The 17,847-nt window shown below is 41.1% G+C and overlaps 1 protein-coding gene across 1 annotated transcript in view; it reads left to right on the top strand.

Moving 5' to 3' along the window:
• Window positions 1–845: 845 nt before the first annotated feature.
• Window positions 846–17,847, top strand: part of PRUNE2 (prune homolog 2 with BCH domain) — a 192,491-nt gene continuing 175,489 nt past the window's right edge. The window contains exon 1 of the mRNA XM_084834268.1: window positions 846–1,134. Coding sequence (XP_084690394.1) covers window positions 1,099–1,134 — 36 coding nt within the window. The 5' untranslated portion in view covers window positions 846–1,098. The remainder of the gene's footprint in view (window positions 1,135–17,847) is intronic.

The raw sequence follows: 17,847 nt of genomic DNA on the forward strand, positions 1-17,847 counted from the left end.
TTACTTCCCCAGTTAGTAAAATGGGAATAGATCTGAATACTTGGCTGTTTGTGTAGTACTGTGAAGATAAAGGACAAAATTACACAATTACTTCCATGTATGGATTTATATTAATCTCATGTCTGCATCATCGCTTGTGATGATCCTATATGTGTACATTGCTGTATGTATGTCCACAGATATGCACTGGCCCATCACATGCAATTATATAGAAGAAGGATTTGCACAATTTCCCAGACAGTAGTGCCTTCTGTGTAGAAATGTTGTAATGTGTGAAGTGCTTTACTGTTTGGTCAGGGCACTGTGAGAAAAGCAAAAGAAAACCCACCACTACAACATCTACAAAGTATACTTTGTCATTTGAAGGCTGCGATCTTCTGCATACTCACTGAGAAGCCCCATTGAAATCAGCAGCATTTATTTCTGAGTAAACATTGCAAAGTTTGGGCCGTGAGAGAGGATTTGGCACTTTCTAATCCCGGAAAGAACGATTACACAGAAGCAACACGTGTATCAGAAGGCATTAAAAACAAAACAAAACAAAAAACTTCTGCGGAGTTCTCATTCGTAAATCAAGCCACCCCCTCCCTCCAGAACGCAAGCATCAAGCAATATGTCAGAAAGCCCCCCTCCGTGTTCAGGGACCACTCCTGTTTACTAGGCACAGGAGCTATCTGCAGTGCTTCAAGTCTCGGCGGCGGCGCGCGGGGGGGGGGGGGGGAGACGCTTCTTCCTCTCCCCTCCCTCTGCTGCAGATCTCCGCATTCTGACTTTGCCCTCACTTTCGGGCGCTGTCCATGGTTGCAGCAATTGCCTGCGTGACGTCAGCCCGCCGGAGCGCCTCTGCGATTGGCGGAGGTGCTCGGCCGGCCTGTGGAATCACGTAAACTCTTCCCCCCTCACGCCTCGGGCGCCCGAATCCCGCTTTGCCTAAATAGGGAGCAGTCAGCGGCGGCGCTGGTCTGTGGGGAGGCGAAGCAGCGGCGGCGGCACTCGCTGCAAGAGGCAGGAACCGCCCTACAGAAGCAGCCCTGGGCTCTGGCATGGGACTTTGCCCCGGCTGATCAGAACACCCGCAGGCCAAACAGCACCAACAACATGGAAGAATTCTTGCAGCGCACCAAAACAAAGCTGGTAAGTTCTGCAGGAAGAAGAGAGTTGTGTTACTCTGCGAGCTTGTCTCTGTACATTTCTGGTACATTTTTAACTTTTGGAAGGCATCCAAACGACCCTATGTGAATCAGCATTTTAATATTTATTATTATTATTATTGATGATGATGATGATGATAATTTGATAGTGACCAATGATTACCTTTGTTGTAAGTTTCTTTTGTTTCAAGTTACAACTCCAGTATTATGACTGGGATCTAATACTTCTCAAGTGCTTAGCACAAAAACATAAAAAATAAAAATGGCCACATAGGAAATAACAGTGAACCCCTCCCCTTCCCTCCAAACATGTTGCTGCGTACTTGGGTGTAAAGCAGCCCATACGGCTGGCAAGTTTCTGTACCAAGGAACCCACAGAAGTGTCACCCAGAGTTGTGATGTGCAGCCCAATCCTATGCATGTTTACTCACAAATATGCCCTACGGTGTCCAGTGGGGCTTAATCCCAGATAAATGTGCCTAGGATTGAAGCATAATACTCAATATTATGCAACTGTGCATGGGGTTCTGGACAAGTTTTTTTTTTTTAGTTCAAATCCTGCAAGAAAACTGTAAGGAAAGAGGTTTTACTAATTTTTGATAATACAAAATATGAATAATATATATTTCCACATGTGTGTGTACATTCTGCTGCAACTCTGTGCTGTCATAAAGTATTTCAACTCAAAATGGTTTGTTGATTTGGACCAAATGGAGGTTTGGCCCAGCCTAGCAGCGTAAGCATCTCTTTACCTATAGGGTGGTCATGTAATGTTTTTAATTGCGATGAAAGCTTAGTCAACAATACATCAGTGAAAAAGCACAATGCTAGTTTTAGCTGTTTCAACTAAAACAGAAGCTGGTGAAACATTTTAGAAAAAGGTTTAAAACTATTTTTCTGAACGTTTTAGCATTTAAGTGCTGGTCAAAATTCATCCCATGTTTAATAGTGTTAGTCTTCCACCCCACTTAATCATGTTTGGTACGTACAGTTATTGTATGTATAAATAAGAGAGGCGATGCTTGGTACATTTTGCCTCAGTGTGATATATAGCCCCATGAGGGTATAATGTACCATATCCACCCTTCCTCCCTAACTTTTGGCCAAAAAGAATCGACTTTTCTTTTGCACCAAACATCCTTATTTTGGCACCTCTTTTTAATCTCTAAAGAGATATGCAGTGATTTTTTTTTAAAAATCCCACTGAACACCTCCTCTTAGGTTCTCATTTCACCATACACTCAGTAATTAATACTATAGCTTTTATGTTTGGGTTCAGATTCTTTTTCAAAACAAAATATACAGGAACATGGTTGCTGATTTTTAAAATCTGTGATGACAAAGCACAGGAGGAAATACATAATTGATGACCCTCTTATCTCTAAACCCCAAGTAGAAGAACACACTGAAGTTACATTAAATGTGATGTCATGGTCACATGGCAGGAAATGAGCAATGAGAGTGTTGAATTTTGCCTTCTAAAGTTCTGCTTGTAAGATCTTATGTTGCTATCTTTTAAAGATGCGAATAGCTTGTTTTTTCTCTGTGCTGCTTAACACTAGATCTCACCATGCCAGCTTTGGATGAGAGACAGACAGGGGCAAAATGCCCCAGGTCCTGTGATTACTTTAGCCAGTTACATTAGCAAAAAGATCATGAAGAGGAGATCTTGTGGGTTCTTCAGCAATATCTAGGGCTGCTGCATGCACATCCGTCAGCACAGCTCTTTTCAATAGATCAGACAAATGAATAGCTAAAACAACTTTAATAGAATTATAGTTTTCAAGCATTGTTTTAAAATATATCATCCACTTCTGTTTTTATACTTTGGAAGGACTCTTGCATTTGTTCTACCCCAGGGAATTAAAGCACAGTCATTGTAGACTCTCTTAACTAGGCAAATTGCATTAAAGGGCAAATCCCAGAAGAGTTGCTGTATTACTCTGTGTCATCAGCAGAAAATTAAAAAGTGCAGTGGAACCTTAGAACTGTTCTGATTGATTGTGGCATGAAGTTTAATAGCTCATGGCTCCCTTCATCAAATACTAGAGGATAGACTGTGTGTGTGTGGAAAAACTTTTGTGATAAAAAAAGCAAAGGCCATGTTCAACTTCAGTGTCCTTTCCTTTAAACTGTTGATGAATTACCAATTATTCTATAAAAATAAATTGCATGAAAATTTAGGAAAACTAGAAAAGTGGTATTCTCTAAAGGATTGGAGGGATGACACAATCTTCTCCGATTGTACAATACTATTTATTTATAAATTTCCCTGCCTTTACCCTGAAATAGCACTTCGGCTGCTTACAAACATTAAAATCCGCAATGCTAATACAATAAACACCTATAAAAATAGCAGCCACAGATCAGGGAAACAGTTAAAGCAGGAGTAATACCATGCACAGTCAAAAGCACAGATGAAGAGGGTTTGACAGGACCAAAGGAATTGGCTTGGGGTGGGAATTCCACAGAAGGGGTGCCACCACAGAAAAAGCTCTCTCTCTGGTGGCCACCCACCTTTCCTCAGAAGGTGAGGACATAAGGAGGAGGCCCTATTTTCCTATTTGCCCTATTAATTGATGAGCAAGTTCTTATGGTATTTGTGTGTGTGTGTGTGTGTGTGTGTGTATTCTCTTATAGGGTCTAATCTGTTAGGAGAACTGAGTTAAGTAAGATCCTGTCTTAGTAAGGCTGTTGATTTTGACAGCCCTTAGGACTCTACAATATTAGCATTTGCATAATGTGTATTATGCAATTAACAGCTCCCAATAAAAGTTCCAAATATTTATTTTTTTAAAATGCAAACTTTGTATGGGTAAGTATGTGTAGGGTTGCAGTCTTAGACACATGTCTGACACTCTATTTCAACTTTCTCCACTGTGGTGCCCTCCAGATGCCTTGGACTAAAATTTCCATCCTGCCTGACCATTGGCCATACTGGCTGGGGTTGATGGGAGTTGAGTTCAGTTCACGTTTGGTTTTTTGAAAACCATCCCAGGGTCTGCTACAGTACAAGAAAAAGAACTACTTAACTTTGGGCAGCCTGGTCCCAAAGTTATTTTATTTTTAATGCAAATAAAATAAAATATGTTGTGGGTTGATCAGGAAAAGGAGCAGCTAGAGTGCATTTTGTGAAATATTACTCCTGTGTAAAAGGTTAGGAACTCATATTCCGAAAGTTGTCACTAGCAGCAAACAATATATTCTTTTGTATTTTTGTTTCTATCCCAGCTGTTGAGTCAAAAGGCAAGTGCTGGATTCTTGGTATGTTGAAGGCTACTGTGGGACCCATAAGAGCCTGGATTTCATTGAAGCATCTCTGTCATGTTTTCCCTGTGGCAGATGTACAACAGAAATTGAACCCATTTAAAAAGTCCATTTAGGGCCCGCTGATTTAGGTCCTAAATATTTAACAAAATGCCCCAAACTATTGACTGTTTTTTTTACCCTCTGTTTAAAACAGAAGAGTTGGTGGAAAGTGTGTGTGTGTGTGTGTGTGTGTGTCTGGGGGATGGGAGTGAGAGAAGATAAAATGTTCAAATACAAAACTTCAGTGAGCAAATACCTAGCTGTATTTCAGTTCAGTTACTTCAAGGTGACAGATATATATCCAAACTAAGGGATGTGTGTGAGGACATGTTTAGAGCTGTTTTACAGAAACTTGCAAAGGATGTAGGTACTTTAAGTAATCCCTTGCACTTTTTCACTGGAGTAGGCAAGGGTTTGATGAAACTATTAAATAATCTAAAATGTATTGTAGTTTTCAACTTTCTTCAGTAAAAAATTTGGTGTCCTTTAATTTGAGTTGGATTGCGATATAGTGTTGAATCAGATTACACTCAAACAATGAAAAACTCTTTGGAATGATTCGTCAATATAATAAACAATGGAGCGAGTTCAAATCAACAACTGAACAACTCTAGGTACTATCAGTGCATTAGAAATAAGAACTAATTTTAAGTGATCAGCACCACCTGAGAACCCTGAATACCTGGAAAACATTTTTCTCAAGAATGAATATTTATGAAGTTTCGTTGGCTGGCAAGTGGCAGTAGTGACACCCAGAATGTTTGTAAAAATAGAGTTTTAAATATGACATTTTTATTATTCCAAGAAATACCAGACTGAAGATATGCTGTGTGAAAACATTTTCATGACAGTCCTCAGATAAATCTCTCCATCCAGAATTGATCCTATAAGTAACAGCTGTGTTTAAACACTGCTGCCACTTGCATAGTTCTGATGCATTGGAGGGAAGGTGTGTGTTTATTTGTACTGTGATTGATGAGCAGATTTTAATTAGGCAGCTAACCATCATTCTGAAGTCACAGCATCTTCCATTTTAATAGCCAGTTTTATTGTGCAATGATTTATTACTGAATGTCCAAAAAATAGCCATTTAATATGCCCCTGTTGTTTTCCTAGTTGTGACTGAAAAGTATATTTGGATTAAGGAGTTTTCTTTTCTAGAACTGTTCTCCATTATCTTACATTATTTCTACTGAGGTCATACAGGAAGTAATTAAAAGAAATGTAGAGAATGGGTGCCTGCTCTGTGAACATAGTATATGAAGTAGCTAGCAGGTGAAAGGTATGATAATAATAAGTTCTGTTTAAACTGTTGTTTTGAGGTCTGCATTCTTTATAGCAAAAGCAGAAATTCTGTCCGGTTTGAAGCCAATGGCAGAAAATTATTGGGGTATCAATGCTTTTTAAAAAACAGTTTTTTTTTTTAAAGAATGGGATTTTGGACCTTATATGTCTATGACAAGCTCTGTCAAAAAAAAGTCCAAGGAGAGTACCTCCTAAATATACACAGTTGGCATATGCAGTTGTTGACCTGATTTTGTTTTAATTACATTTGGCACGATAGCCATGACTGACAGTTAATTCATTATGTAAAATGCTGTAATATGTTTCCTAATAGGGTATCAGCAGCAGGGAGTTGAGGAACTGGGGCTTCCCTCTTCTGTAACTGAGAGAATGATGAGAATTGCTTCAAGCGGCTGTCCTGGTCTATTCTCCTCACATACCTATGGCCACACCTAGAAAGTGTCCCAATCCAATCCAAACCCAACATTGATTGCTGAGCTTTGTTATGCTTACGCTGGGCAAATGGATAGGGCCTACTTAATGTATATACAGAAGCAGAAAAGAAAGTAAGGAGGAGGATTCCCCCCCCCCCTCACACACACACACGCACACACACACACACACCAGAGACCCCTAATTCCTGGTTTTTATCCCTGATTCATAATCTCCACTACCACTTTGGGGGAAAGACTTCGGTAGAAAAACACACACTAAGGGTCTCTACACAAAAATTACAAGCACAAACACAAGACCCAATTGATATACAAATGGTACTTATATTGCACTCACAATCAGATAATTGGAAAAGGTGTGTAAACATTTGTGAATAGAACTGAAATAAAGAGGTGAGAGAAAAGAGGTTGGATAGAATTTGGGGCACATTTATTAACTTCATAACGATGAGATCTTTAGAGGGGAATGACTGTGCAGGAGACTGTCCTGCTCATGATAAGTAGGTTAATCATCCTGCTAGCAACTCTAGCAAATTCTACCCTGCTTGAGAATGGAAGTACTATTTCCCCCTTCCTTCCTCAGGCCACACTGTCCTAGATGCATGAGGTGGCCTTCCTGGCCCACCTCCTCCCGGTGCCACACAACTTTGGGTGGATGAGCCAGGTTGGCCGCAGAGCCGTACCATGGGCTCCACAGCTCTGAGCAACAAGTCTGAGGACTGACCAATCACCATGAAGTTGCTTCAGGGTGCTCAGCAGATTGTCTGCCTCCCTGATGGATCCCACACATTCTCACCAATGTTACCAGTTGAACCAATCAACCTGCCTAGCTGTAAATAATCCAAAGAAATTAACCTGCTTAACAGGCAGTCCCATCTAAGGAAACCAGCATAAAAACATCCAGGTAGAAAAGGTGATAACCAGTGGATTGAGTCTCTAAGGGTCTCTACACAGAAATCACAAGTATAAACACAAGACACAGTTGATAATAAATAGAACTTATATTGCACTCACAACCACATGGATGTTAAAGATTTACAAACATGTACAATGGAACACTGGTACAAGTCCATTTCATTTGAAAGGAATTTCAACTTTCTTGGGAGAAAGATCTTTTCTTCACTTTTGACTTCTCCTGTTCCAGCAGCAAATTAGTATCCCCACCCCAAGAAGATGAAGCACTTGTACAGAGGGGAAAGTCCTCTATAATGTGCATAAGCACATTACAAGATACTTTCTTAGAGAAGGCAGGCCAGCCCACAGATCTTAGCACAACATACATTTATTTATTTATTTATTTATAACATTTCTTGGCCACCTTTCAGGGCAGAAGCCCCCTCAAGGCAGCTTACAGCAATAAAATATATAAAAAGAGTTAAAATATTAAAAGTGATAAAAAACAATAAAAACAACAATAAAATCCAACAATAAAACCAGGAACAGTGTTAACAGCAGTAACAGCAACAATAGCAGTCATACCAAGAGAAGGCCACAGTAAAATAATATGTTTTCAAGGCCTTCTTAAAAGCCTGCAATGATGGAGCATGGAGGACCTCTGAAAGGTGTGGGGCTGCTGCAGAGAAGGCCCTCTCCTGGGTGATCACCCACCTATCTGCTTTCATGGGTGGGAAAATGAGAAGGGCCTCTCTTTCTGATCTTAAAGTGGAGGCAGGCTGATATAGGTGAAGTTGGTCCTTCAAGTAACATTCTAAGGGGTTAATCACACGGGGCTTTTATCCTGCTATTGAGATGGCTGTCTCTCGGAAGTTTGTGGGCTCTTTAGATGATGTCATTCCTCCAGCCTATTTTGTGTCTTCCCCAAATGCAAAAAATGTGGTATCTTTTTCAAGCCCACAGAACAGGAGTGCCTTGACCTCCCCGTGAAATTCTCCAATAGCAGAAGAAACCACTGAGTCTGCCTGCTGAGGGCGTTTGTTTTCAGTTGTTGGGGGCTTGGTCAGGATAAGCTTTGACAGGAGCGAGGGCAAGAATTGCCGGCTGATTGTGTCTCCTGGAGAAGAGGGTAAAATGCCTCCCTGCAACGAAAGGAGACACATCTGATCCCCCACCCCACCAAGCTCAGAAGCAACGTCCTCTGTTGTTTCAGAGCACCCTATTAAGTTCAGTGGGGCTTACTCCCAAGTAAGTGTGCTGAGGGTTGCAGACTTACTGGGTGATCTTATGTCTACTAAGAAGTAAGTCCCATTGAGTTCAATGTGGCTTACTCCCACATAAGTGTGCCAAGGGTTGCAGACTTACAGCACAATCTTACATTCTATGTCTACTCAGAAGTAAGTCAGAGGTTTTCTGGGGGCTGCGAGAAAACAGTACAGCAGAAGTTAAGCTACAAAAACAAGCCTCCCCCCTCCTTTGCACACATGCCAGGGAGGGAGGAAGGCACTCCCTCAGTTCAAACCATGGCTGCCTGTAAGGAAGCCTTTCCTAATCCCACAAAGAAACCGAAAGCAGGAAGCTCTGGAAAGGATGCAGGTTTTTGCGGGGTTTTGCTTAATGTAGAAACACCCCAAGTGGTATCAGAGCATCCCATGCATCTAGCACCAATGCTGGTTGCCTTGGCAGAAAGGTGTTGCACTGAGGGGAAGCCCTTGCCCTGCACAGGACGTCACTTTAGCTGTTGCAACAACAGAAGACGCTTGCATCGCAACAGAAACAGCTGCAGTTAGAACTATTGCAAGGAGGTCAAATCAGTCCATCCTAAAGGAAATCAACCCTGAGTGCTCATTGGAAGGACAGACACTGAAGTTGAAGCTCAAATATTTTGGCCACCTAATGCGAAGAGAAAACTCCCTGGAAAAGACCCTGATGCTGGGAAAGACTGAAGGCAAAAGGAGAAGGGGACGGCAGAGGATGAGATAGCTAGATAGCATCACCGATGCAATGAATATGGACTTGAGCACACTCCGGGAAAGAGCGGAGGATAGGAAGGCCTGGCGTGCTATGGTCCGTGGGGTTGTGAAGAGTCGGACACGACTGAATGACTGAACAACAACAACAAATACATAGAAAGAGGAACCTAACTGAAATAAGCCTAAAATAAGTGGATTGCATCCAGAGAAGCTTCTTCCAATGGAGGAGCCTGCTTCATTTGAGGAAGGTGTTTCCTCTGGTGTAGGACATGCTTTCCTCCAATAGGCTGGACCATTAACATTTTGTTGACTCAGGTGAAGAACAGGATGGTGCCTGCCCCAATTCCAAGTACAAAAGCTGGCTGAGGGCAGCAGGCATGTTTGGGGATCACGGGGCAGTAGGGATGTATGACATGACTCGCCTGTTTTGTGACATCTGCGGTGGGGGGGAGGCACTCCGTCCCTCCCCCCGAAATCCTTGCCGGCTGGCTCTGCTCTGCAATGACTCTGCAGAGCCGCCAGCCAGCTGGGGCTGCCCGCAGCGACATCTGGCCGCTGCTGGGCTGCGCAGGGACACAAATGGCGGCCGCCGTACCTGCCGCCATTTGCATCCCTTTTTTTCACCGTGATAGTAAAAATTTACTATCACGGAGAAAAAATGGAACGCAAATGGCGGTGGCTACGGCGGCCACCATTTGCGTTCCCTTTTTTTCCCCGTGATAGGCTACATAAATATTTAATGGCGTCCCTGCATTAGCCATGATAGGCTACGTAAGTATTTACGTAGCGTATCAATTAAAAAATGGTGAAGTGAATGGCGGCCACAGACACAGCCGCCATTTGCAAAGCAGGACGAACGGCACCAGGTAGGTGCTCTGTTTTGCGTGACTTTCGTGGGGTGGTGGGGCAGGGGGGCTTCATTCCGCCACGGATTTCGGGGGGCATTCGGCCTCACTGATATCCGTGGCGGAATTGTTCGCCATCCCTACGGGGCAGGCCATCTGACACACAGAGCCCAGTCCTCAGTGCTGCTGCTCACTCACTGCCTCCCTCCATCATCTGCTGCCTGAGTGAGGTGCTGCCTCACTCTGCCTAATAGAAGGGCTGGCAAAGCTCTTTGGTTAGAGAAAGTTCCTCTGGATCCGAGGCATCATATTTAATTTAATGGCAAAATAACTAAAACAACAGGCCTTTTGGGGGTCAAAGAATTTTTTTTTTTATCAAAGGTTTAGATAAGATAAGAAAAGCCCTGCTGAATCAGAACAAATGCCTATCTAGTTCAGCATTCTGTTCCACAGTGGCCAACCAGATGCCTCTGGGAAGCCCACAAATGGGCATGAATGGAATGGAATGGAACCCTTTCCAGCAACTAGTATACAGAGGCATACTGCCTCTGGTAGTAGAGGTAATATATAGCCATCATGACTAGTAGCCACAGATAGCCTTTTCCTCCATGAATTTGTCTCTTTTTAATGAAGTCCAAATTTGTGGCTATCTCTACATCCTGTGGTACTGAATTCCATAGTTTAGTGTGAAGATGTGCTTCCTTTTATCTGTTCTAAATCTCCCACCATTCAGCCTCATTGGATGATTCCAGGTTCTTGTCTTATGAGAGGAGAAAAACCTCTCCCTGTCTACTTTTTCCACACCAGTCATAATTCTATATACTTCTGTCATGTCCCCCCTTACTCAGTCCAAATTAACCAAATTTACATTGACAGAGGCAACCCTTAGATTTATTTATACATGTAGACGCTGCTTTTCTTTATAGACTGAACTCAAAGTGGCTTACAAAAAATTAATAAAATACCCCAAAGCACAGTAAAAACAGTCCAAATGATTAAAATCAATTCCACACAATAAAACAAAATGCAGGATAAAACCATTCAGCATGAAAACAGGGAGATAGAACTTTAGATTATAGTCTCATGATATAGACAAATCGTATCATTTTGCAGTCACAAAGGCCTGAGAATAGACTCAGGTAAGGGGAGGAATAGGTCTTAAATGTTTTCTTTTGGGGACAGGAAAGTTGTGGGTTTCCCCTTTACTTCACTTCACTTCACCTCACCTTCAGCCTGCTCTGTTAGATAAAGAGACAGATTGAACTAGAAGGAAGAGAAGCTAAAAACAATGTGCTATGATGTTAAAAACCTATAAATCATGGCATGACATTGCTTTGTGTTCCCATCCTGGATAAAATATATGACAATATGATGTGTAATTAATACATCCAACAACTGAATGTCAGTACGTTGCACAACAGTTCTGTTTTGTCATAGTTTTGTGTGCTAAAACTCAGAATTCTGCAGAATTGGACAAAAGAATGATGCAGCTTTTCAAGGTGAGGCATCCGGGTTATATCCAATGTTAGACCTACTTAGAGTAAAATGAATGGAACTTAAGTTAGACTAACACTGGATATAACCCATCAGATATGACCCTCTGTGCCCATTCAAATGGCATTCTGGCTTCTCTTTTCTTTCATTCAAACCACCCATCCTCTTTCTGTGGATTTTAAGGGGATAGGAATTATATAGTTCTCAAGAGCAGGATATTCATGGTGTGGCAAGCTACTTGTTGACAGATCTTTTCCATTTTAACAACAGCTTGTGCTAATAGGTGGCCCCAGAAAGACCCCAAACACATAAATTCCATCCCTTTACTCCATGTTTCAAATTCACATCCTTCTCTTTTTGACAGACACTCGTATCTGAATTTTGAACCATGTGAGCTTATGCTAAATCAAAAGTTTAGCATCAAATATTTTTCAGCTTCTCCTCTCTACATTATAAATTCAGTTTACATGTGGAAAGACTAAATACAGTCACCAGTGTCTTGTAATATGAACCATCAGTGCAGTTCTAAACAGAGTACGGTATTGATAGACAGCTATCATTAATTTCTACAGCATTACAAGGTGGAACACTTATCAACAAAACCAGTCCACTCACTTTCTCAGAAAGCTTTCTTTCTCCACAGCATTCTGTGGCTGGAAACTAGAAGACAAAGGGATTTGTTTGTCTCACAGTGGCATTGTAGAATTTTTTATGCCAGTTTAATCACAATGGCTTCTAATATGTGGTACAAATAGAAACCAATTAGTCATAATGGTTCCCTTCACATTTAACAGTTTGTAGAAAGCAATAATGTAGTAAAGTGTTCCTTTGAAGGATTTATTTATTTTAGTGGGTTGGAGCCAAAAGTGCTTTGTGCAATGGAAAGGCACTTCTGTTCATGCAAGGTGATTCCCTCAGATTTCCACCAGTTCCCTCCTCCTGCTGTAGCCCCTGCATATTATCCTACATCATCTGTCAACAGTGAATTTTCAGGGGAGGGGAGTGCAGTGGAAAAGGAGGCAGGAAAGCCCTATTGCATTAGCAGAACTACACTTGAGTTTCTCTGGATCAAGTCAATCTGAGTTCACACGTATTTATTTATTTATTTATTTATTTTTTCATTTCATTTCATTTCATTTCTTTTCTATACCGCCCAATAGCCGAAGCTCTCTGGGCGGTTCACAAAAATTAAATCCAAGCAACACACAATAAAACAATTTAAAATATACAGAACATTAAAACCACAATATAACAATACAACCACAATAAAACCTAGCAGCAGTGCAGGAGTTTAAAATACAGATTTAAAATAGCAAAGATAAAAATTTAGAAAGCTAAAATGCTAAAATGCCTGGGAAAATAAAAAGGTCTTCAAAGGAATACAATGTAGGCGCCAGGCGAACCTCACTAGGGAGCTCATTCCAGAGCCGGGGTGCCACAGCAGAAAAAGCCCTCCTCCTAGTAGCCACCCGCCTCACTTCCTTTGGCAGGGGCTCACGGAGAAGGGCCGCTGATGATGATCTTAAGGTCCGGGCAGGCACATATGGGAGGAGGCAATCCTTCAGGTAACCTGGCCCCAAGCCGTTAAGGGCTTTGAATGTTAACACCAGCACTTTGAATCGGGCCCGGAAATGGACTGGCAGCCAGTGCAGTAACTCTAAGGTGTGGTTTATATTACCCATGGTTTTGTTTTAGCCATGAATTGTCTTGCAGATGGACAAGCAAACTGCAGCTTGTTATCCCTGTTTCTGGTTTGTTCCAGTCCCACCCATTTTTCCAGCCTCCAGAGTGATTTCTTTATGAGGCTGCTCTTGCTGGGTGCCTGTTTTAGGGCGGACAGCAACACAAACAAGCCAAGGAGAATCCACAGTTCTGTGTTTAGACATCAAACTTTGTATGCCAACAAAAATACTGGTTAACAAATTATGGTTAACAAATTATGGTTTGTTTGTAGTGATAGGTTTGGACACAACAACAAGCCAGATTTCAATAAACCACACCATGGCGTAGTGTTACATGTGAACCAGGCCAATGTGTATTCATTCATTAATTCATTCATTCATTTGTTGTTCTTGTAACCCACCTTCCCCCTAATCAGAGAAGAGCAGTTCAGAACAATATTTAAAACCATACAACAACAACAACAACAACAATAATAATACATTAATTATAATTAAATGTGCATCACTTTCCATCTCAAAAAGCAGCTTCAAAGTGACTTAGGGCACAAGCATGTTTAGACAGAAAAAAGTCCTACAACCCCCAGCATTCCCCAATCAGCATGGCCAGCTGGGGAATGCTGGGAATTGTAGAACTTTTGTTTTGTCTAAACATGCATAGGATTGTGCCCTTACACACACAATACAGAAATCCATGATTAATATAATAGGGAAAGCACCCCCCCAATCAATATAAACCATAATCAGCGCAATAATATAGATAAAAATAAATAGCCATAAAACCTAATCTAAAAACAATACAATATGAAAAATGTTCTCCCACAAATGCACAAAATCTCCCTCCACTCAGAGTCCAGAATGGACATCACAAAAGCAGTCCACAACAACTGGGTCATAATTCATGTCCAGCTGCCTGGGAAAATAAGTACGCCTTTGCCTGTCACTGAAAAAATGGCAGTGTCAGTGTCAGACGAGCTTCCTTGGGGAGAGCATGCCATATACATGGGGCTATCACAGAAAAGGCCCATTCCTGAATTGACGCCCCCTCCGATTTTATCTTGGAGGGGGCACAGAGAGAAGGGCCTCTGAAGCTAACCTTATGGACTAGATAGTTTCATACAGGGAGGGGTGGTCCTTCAGGTATTGGGATCCTGAGCCATGTAGGTCTTTATAGGTAAAACCAGCACTTTGAATCTAGCCCAGAAACAAATTGGCAACCAGTACAGGCAAGCCAGGACTGGGCTTATATGTTTGCATCACCTAGTCCCGGTCAACAACCTATATATCCTAAAACACAATTAAACCTCCAAAATTATAACCTATCTGCACTATTCCAGTAGCTCAGGATGGGTGACACAATGCTTTAAAATAAAACAAATAATCAAATGTAAAATAGCAATATTAGGGGCACGATTTAATGGGAATATCTACTGGAAAAGAATGAGACCTCTTATTCATTTGAGTAGGTTTGTTCAGGAGATCTTACCCGTGGTTTGTGCCGTAGCACTTCAGATGTAATTCAGTTAATAATTATCTAGATGGAAGTGCAAGGACAGAATCTGCCTCGATGCACTTTGTTCCAGATTAGTCATAAACCAAAATATATGCTCAGGTGAACTGTAATGTATAAACAACTCTAGTAATGTCAGCAACGTGGCTGAAATCCAGCCAAGTATGTTTAGCCTGATGATTTAGTTATATCAAAAAACAGAAAACACCCTTCTGCAGATGAAGAATATAAGGGAAATTTCAAATGTTATATCTTAGATGTAAAATGGTTTATATGTACATTTAAAAGATAGAAAGCATGAATGTGACAAATATATATTTACTTACAAATGTGTATATTTTAGAGATACTGTGTTGGGTAGTCAGTGTTGGGACTGAATACAGTTCCCCAAAAAGTGAATAGTAGGTGGCAATCACAGATATGCTAACCAGCAAGAGATGTGAAACCATAATGCGTGGAGCAGTTCTGAGTTTGATGCAGTAGTTAAATGCAGAAAATGAACTTCAGCCTTCCAGTTCTTCCAGCTTGGCTGGTAACTTTAAAGGATAGCACTGAAAATATCCTTCACTGAGATTTCACAAAGTATGTTATCGATTTACTTTACCGTAAGAGCTCTGGGCTCTTTTTAAAATGCCGATTATTGACCTAGTACTAGGCCTAATGGCTCCAGAGTGTGCTATAATAGCCAGTGATGTGTATTCTTATTGTGCCTTGGCTTTGCCAACAGAATAATGCTGCAAAGCCAATAAGAGCCTGTATACTTGAACTATTAATAGTCAAATGGAGAAATTTCCATCCTCATATCTGCTGGCTCTTTATTTATTTAATATGGGATACACTATATGTCATATGTGGAACACTGGTCAGAGTGGGCTTGGTCTTTGCTGCCTTTTTGCAATCCATGGGATTTTGCAAAATGCAAACAATTGAATGCAAGAATATCTGGATGTTCTGACATTACCCCCCAAAACAACACTAGCTTACTTCTGCAGTGGCAACTTACCACTGAAAATGCACTACCATTGCAGGGTTTCAATCGGACCTGTGATAGTTTGGTCTTAAATTATTGCTGGATGTTCCTAGAAACATAGGTAGCTGCCTGAGCCAGACCATTGGTCCATCTAGCCCAGAACTGTCGACACTGACTGGCAGCAGCTCTCCAAGGTTTCAGGCAGGAGTCTTTCTTCTCCTACCTGGCGATGCCAGGGATCGAACCTGGGACCTTCTGCAGGCAAAGCGTGTCCTCCACCACTGAGCTATGGCCCTTTGCCCTAGTGGTAGTTTATTGCTTTTTCCCTGGGATGTCCTAAAGAGGAGGCACAGATGTTTCTGAAGTACAGCATAATTTACATTTGTCCCCTTGGGCCCAAACTGCTGGGTAGAAAAGTTCAAAGGCAGCATTCTACAGAATTCTCTTTATTTTTGTTAGAAGTTTACTGGGAATGAAAATGAATGCTTTTCTTCTTTGCTTTGCCTCCGTGTTGTTGAGAACTATGCAGAGGCTAACCAATATTCCCTTGTTTTGAGAAAGGAAGATACTGCCTTTGAAAAGAGCATTCTACTCCTCTACTTATAATCAGGTGCAGAGCAAATCTATCTTGACTGTCCATGTTGGTTTAGCGATGAATTTTGACACTTTTGCACCTAAAGAGAAAAGACAAAATGAGTCCCCTCTCTAGAGGGACTGGAGTTTAATTTCCCTTTAAAGCCATTTAAACCAGGAGCTCTGCCATATTTTCTGTACTGAGATTAAGAAGAAAACTATGTGTTGTGTGGCAAATTTGTCTTGAATCTATTGATTTTATTTATCTTGAATCTATGGATAACCAGTTACATTGGGTGCAACTTGGTTCTAGTATTAGGAGAGAAGGAGAAAAAAGATCTATTTCTGTTTATTTCCTCCACAGCCTTAATAATTTTGTAAATGTCTAGCATGTCTCCCCTTGGTCATGTTCATGTGCAAACACATAGTTCTTTGTCATACCTCCCCACAATCCGAATTCTTGAAACCATCACTGGATCTTCTAGCATCAAACCAGCATTAGAAAAATGTAGATCTAAAGAAATAAGACCACTTCCTGTGACAGTTTCCATAGTAGGGTGCTTGTCTCAACAACCCCCACCCCCATAGGATGTAGTCTGGAATTAAGGAATTAATGTTCATTAGACAATATTTTCCACAACAGAGGGAGGTAATTGGCCCAAACTATCATTTTCTGACATATTCTTATGTGTATTTCCAGACTTTGAGATTAATGAGGATGTTATTAACAAGTGAATCAGAGGCTCCTGATAACATTTTTAAGGTCAGCTGACTGCCACTTTTAACCGGAAATAATGTCTAAGGGATGTTCCTTTTTCACATCTGTAATTACTGTTAGAAGTGAGTGGATGTTACCTTTACTTTACATTTGCAAGTGAAAGATCATTTATCTTGAAACATAAAAAGCCCTAACCTTCAGAACAAGCCATTTAGACATCATAATCTCAAATACCTAGTTAGTTGGCTGGCTGGTAAAATGTGTTTGAAGCACATCATATTATCTTGCTTTGTTCTGAGAGATTCATAGAACATTTCTTAGAGACAGAACACAGAGGATGGCTCTTGCTTGCTTTAATGTTGTTCCTGTAAATTTCCCAGAGAAATCTGGCTGGAAATAAAGTGCTGGACTAGAAACTTCTTTGATTAGATCCAGCAGGGCTATTCTTATGTCCACAAGTGATAACATAAATACCAGTACCAGTGCACAGTAATGAGTGGTGGGAGTTGTGACTTAATGATGTGACTGATATAGAGCTAGGAAGTAGTGTTGTAATATGATAAGAAACCAGCAAGATATAATAATAGTTAGAATGAGAAATGAAGAGGAGATGGGCAAGGACAATGTCAAATATGCTATTCTGGTTCTTCCTACTGGGCCTTTCAGTTTCTCTTCCATATTCATGAAATTGTTCTTTCCCATTTTTATCTGGATGTTGTGCTGGGACGTGTGGGATCCCATTTAGGTTGCCTCTAAATTTACCCCATTAGATCAGATTAACCATGGTTGCAACTGAATTGAAAACTGAAATAGAATCTGTCTGTAGCCATCATATGAACAGGTTATGCAGCCTGATCCTCTGTATCTTTACTGAAAAGTGAGTTCCGTTGACTTCAGTGGGATTTAATCAAAAGTAAGTGCACACAACTCACTGGAACAGACCCTGATGCTGGGAAAGATTGAAGGCAGAAGGAGAAGGGGACGGCAGAGGATGA

Source organism: Heloderma suspectum, chromosome 2, assembly GCF_057233095.1.
Source record: "Heloderma suspectum isolate Gila_16-S chromosome 2, 16-S_ref, whole genome shotgun sequence".
Classification (NCBI taxonomy): Eukaryota; Metazoa; Chordata; class Lepidosauria; order Squamata; family Helodermatidae; genus Heloderma; species Heloderma suspectum.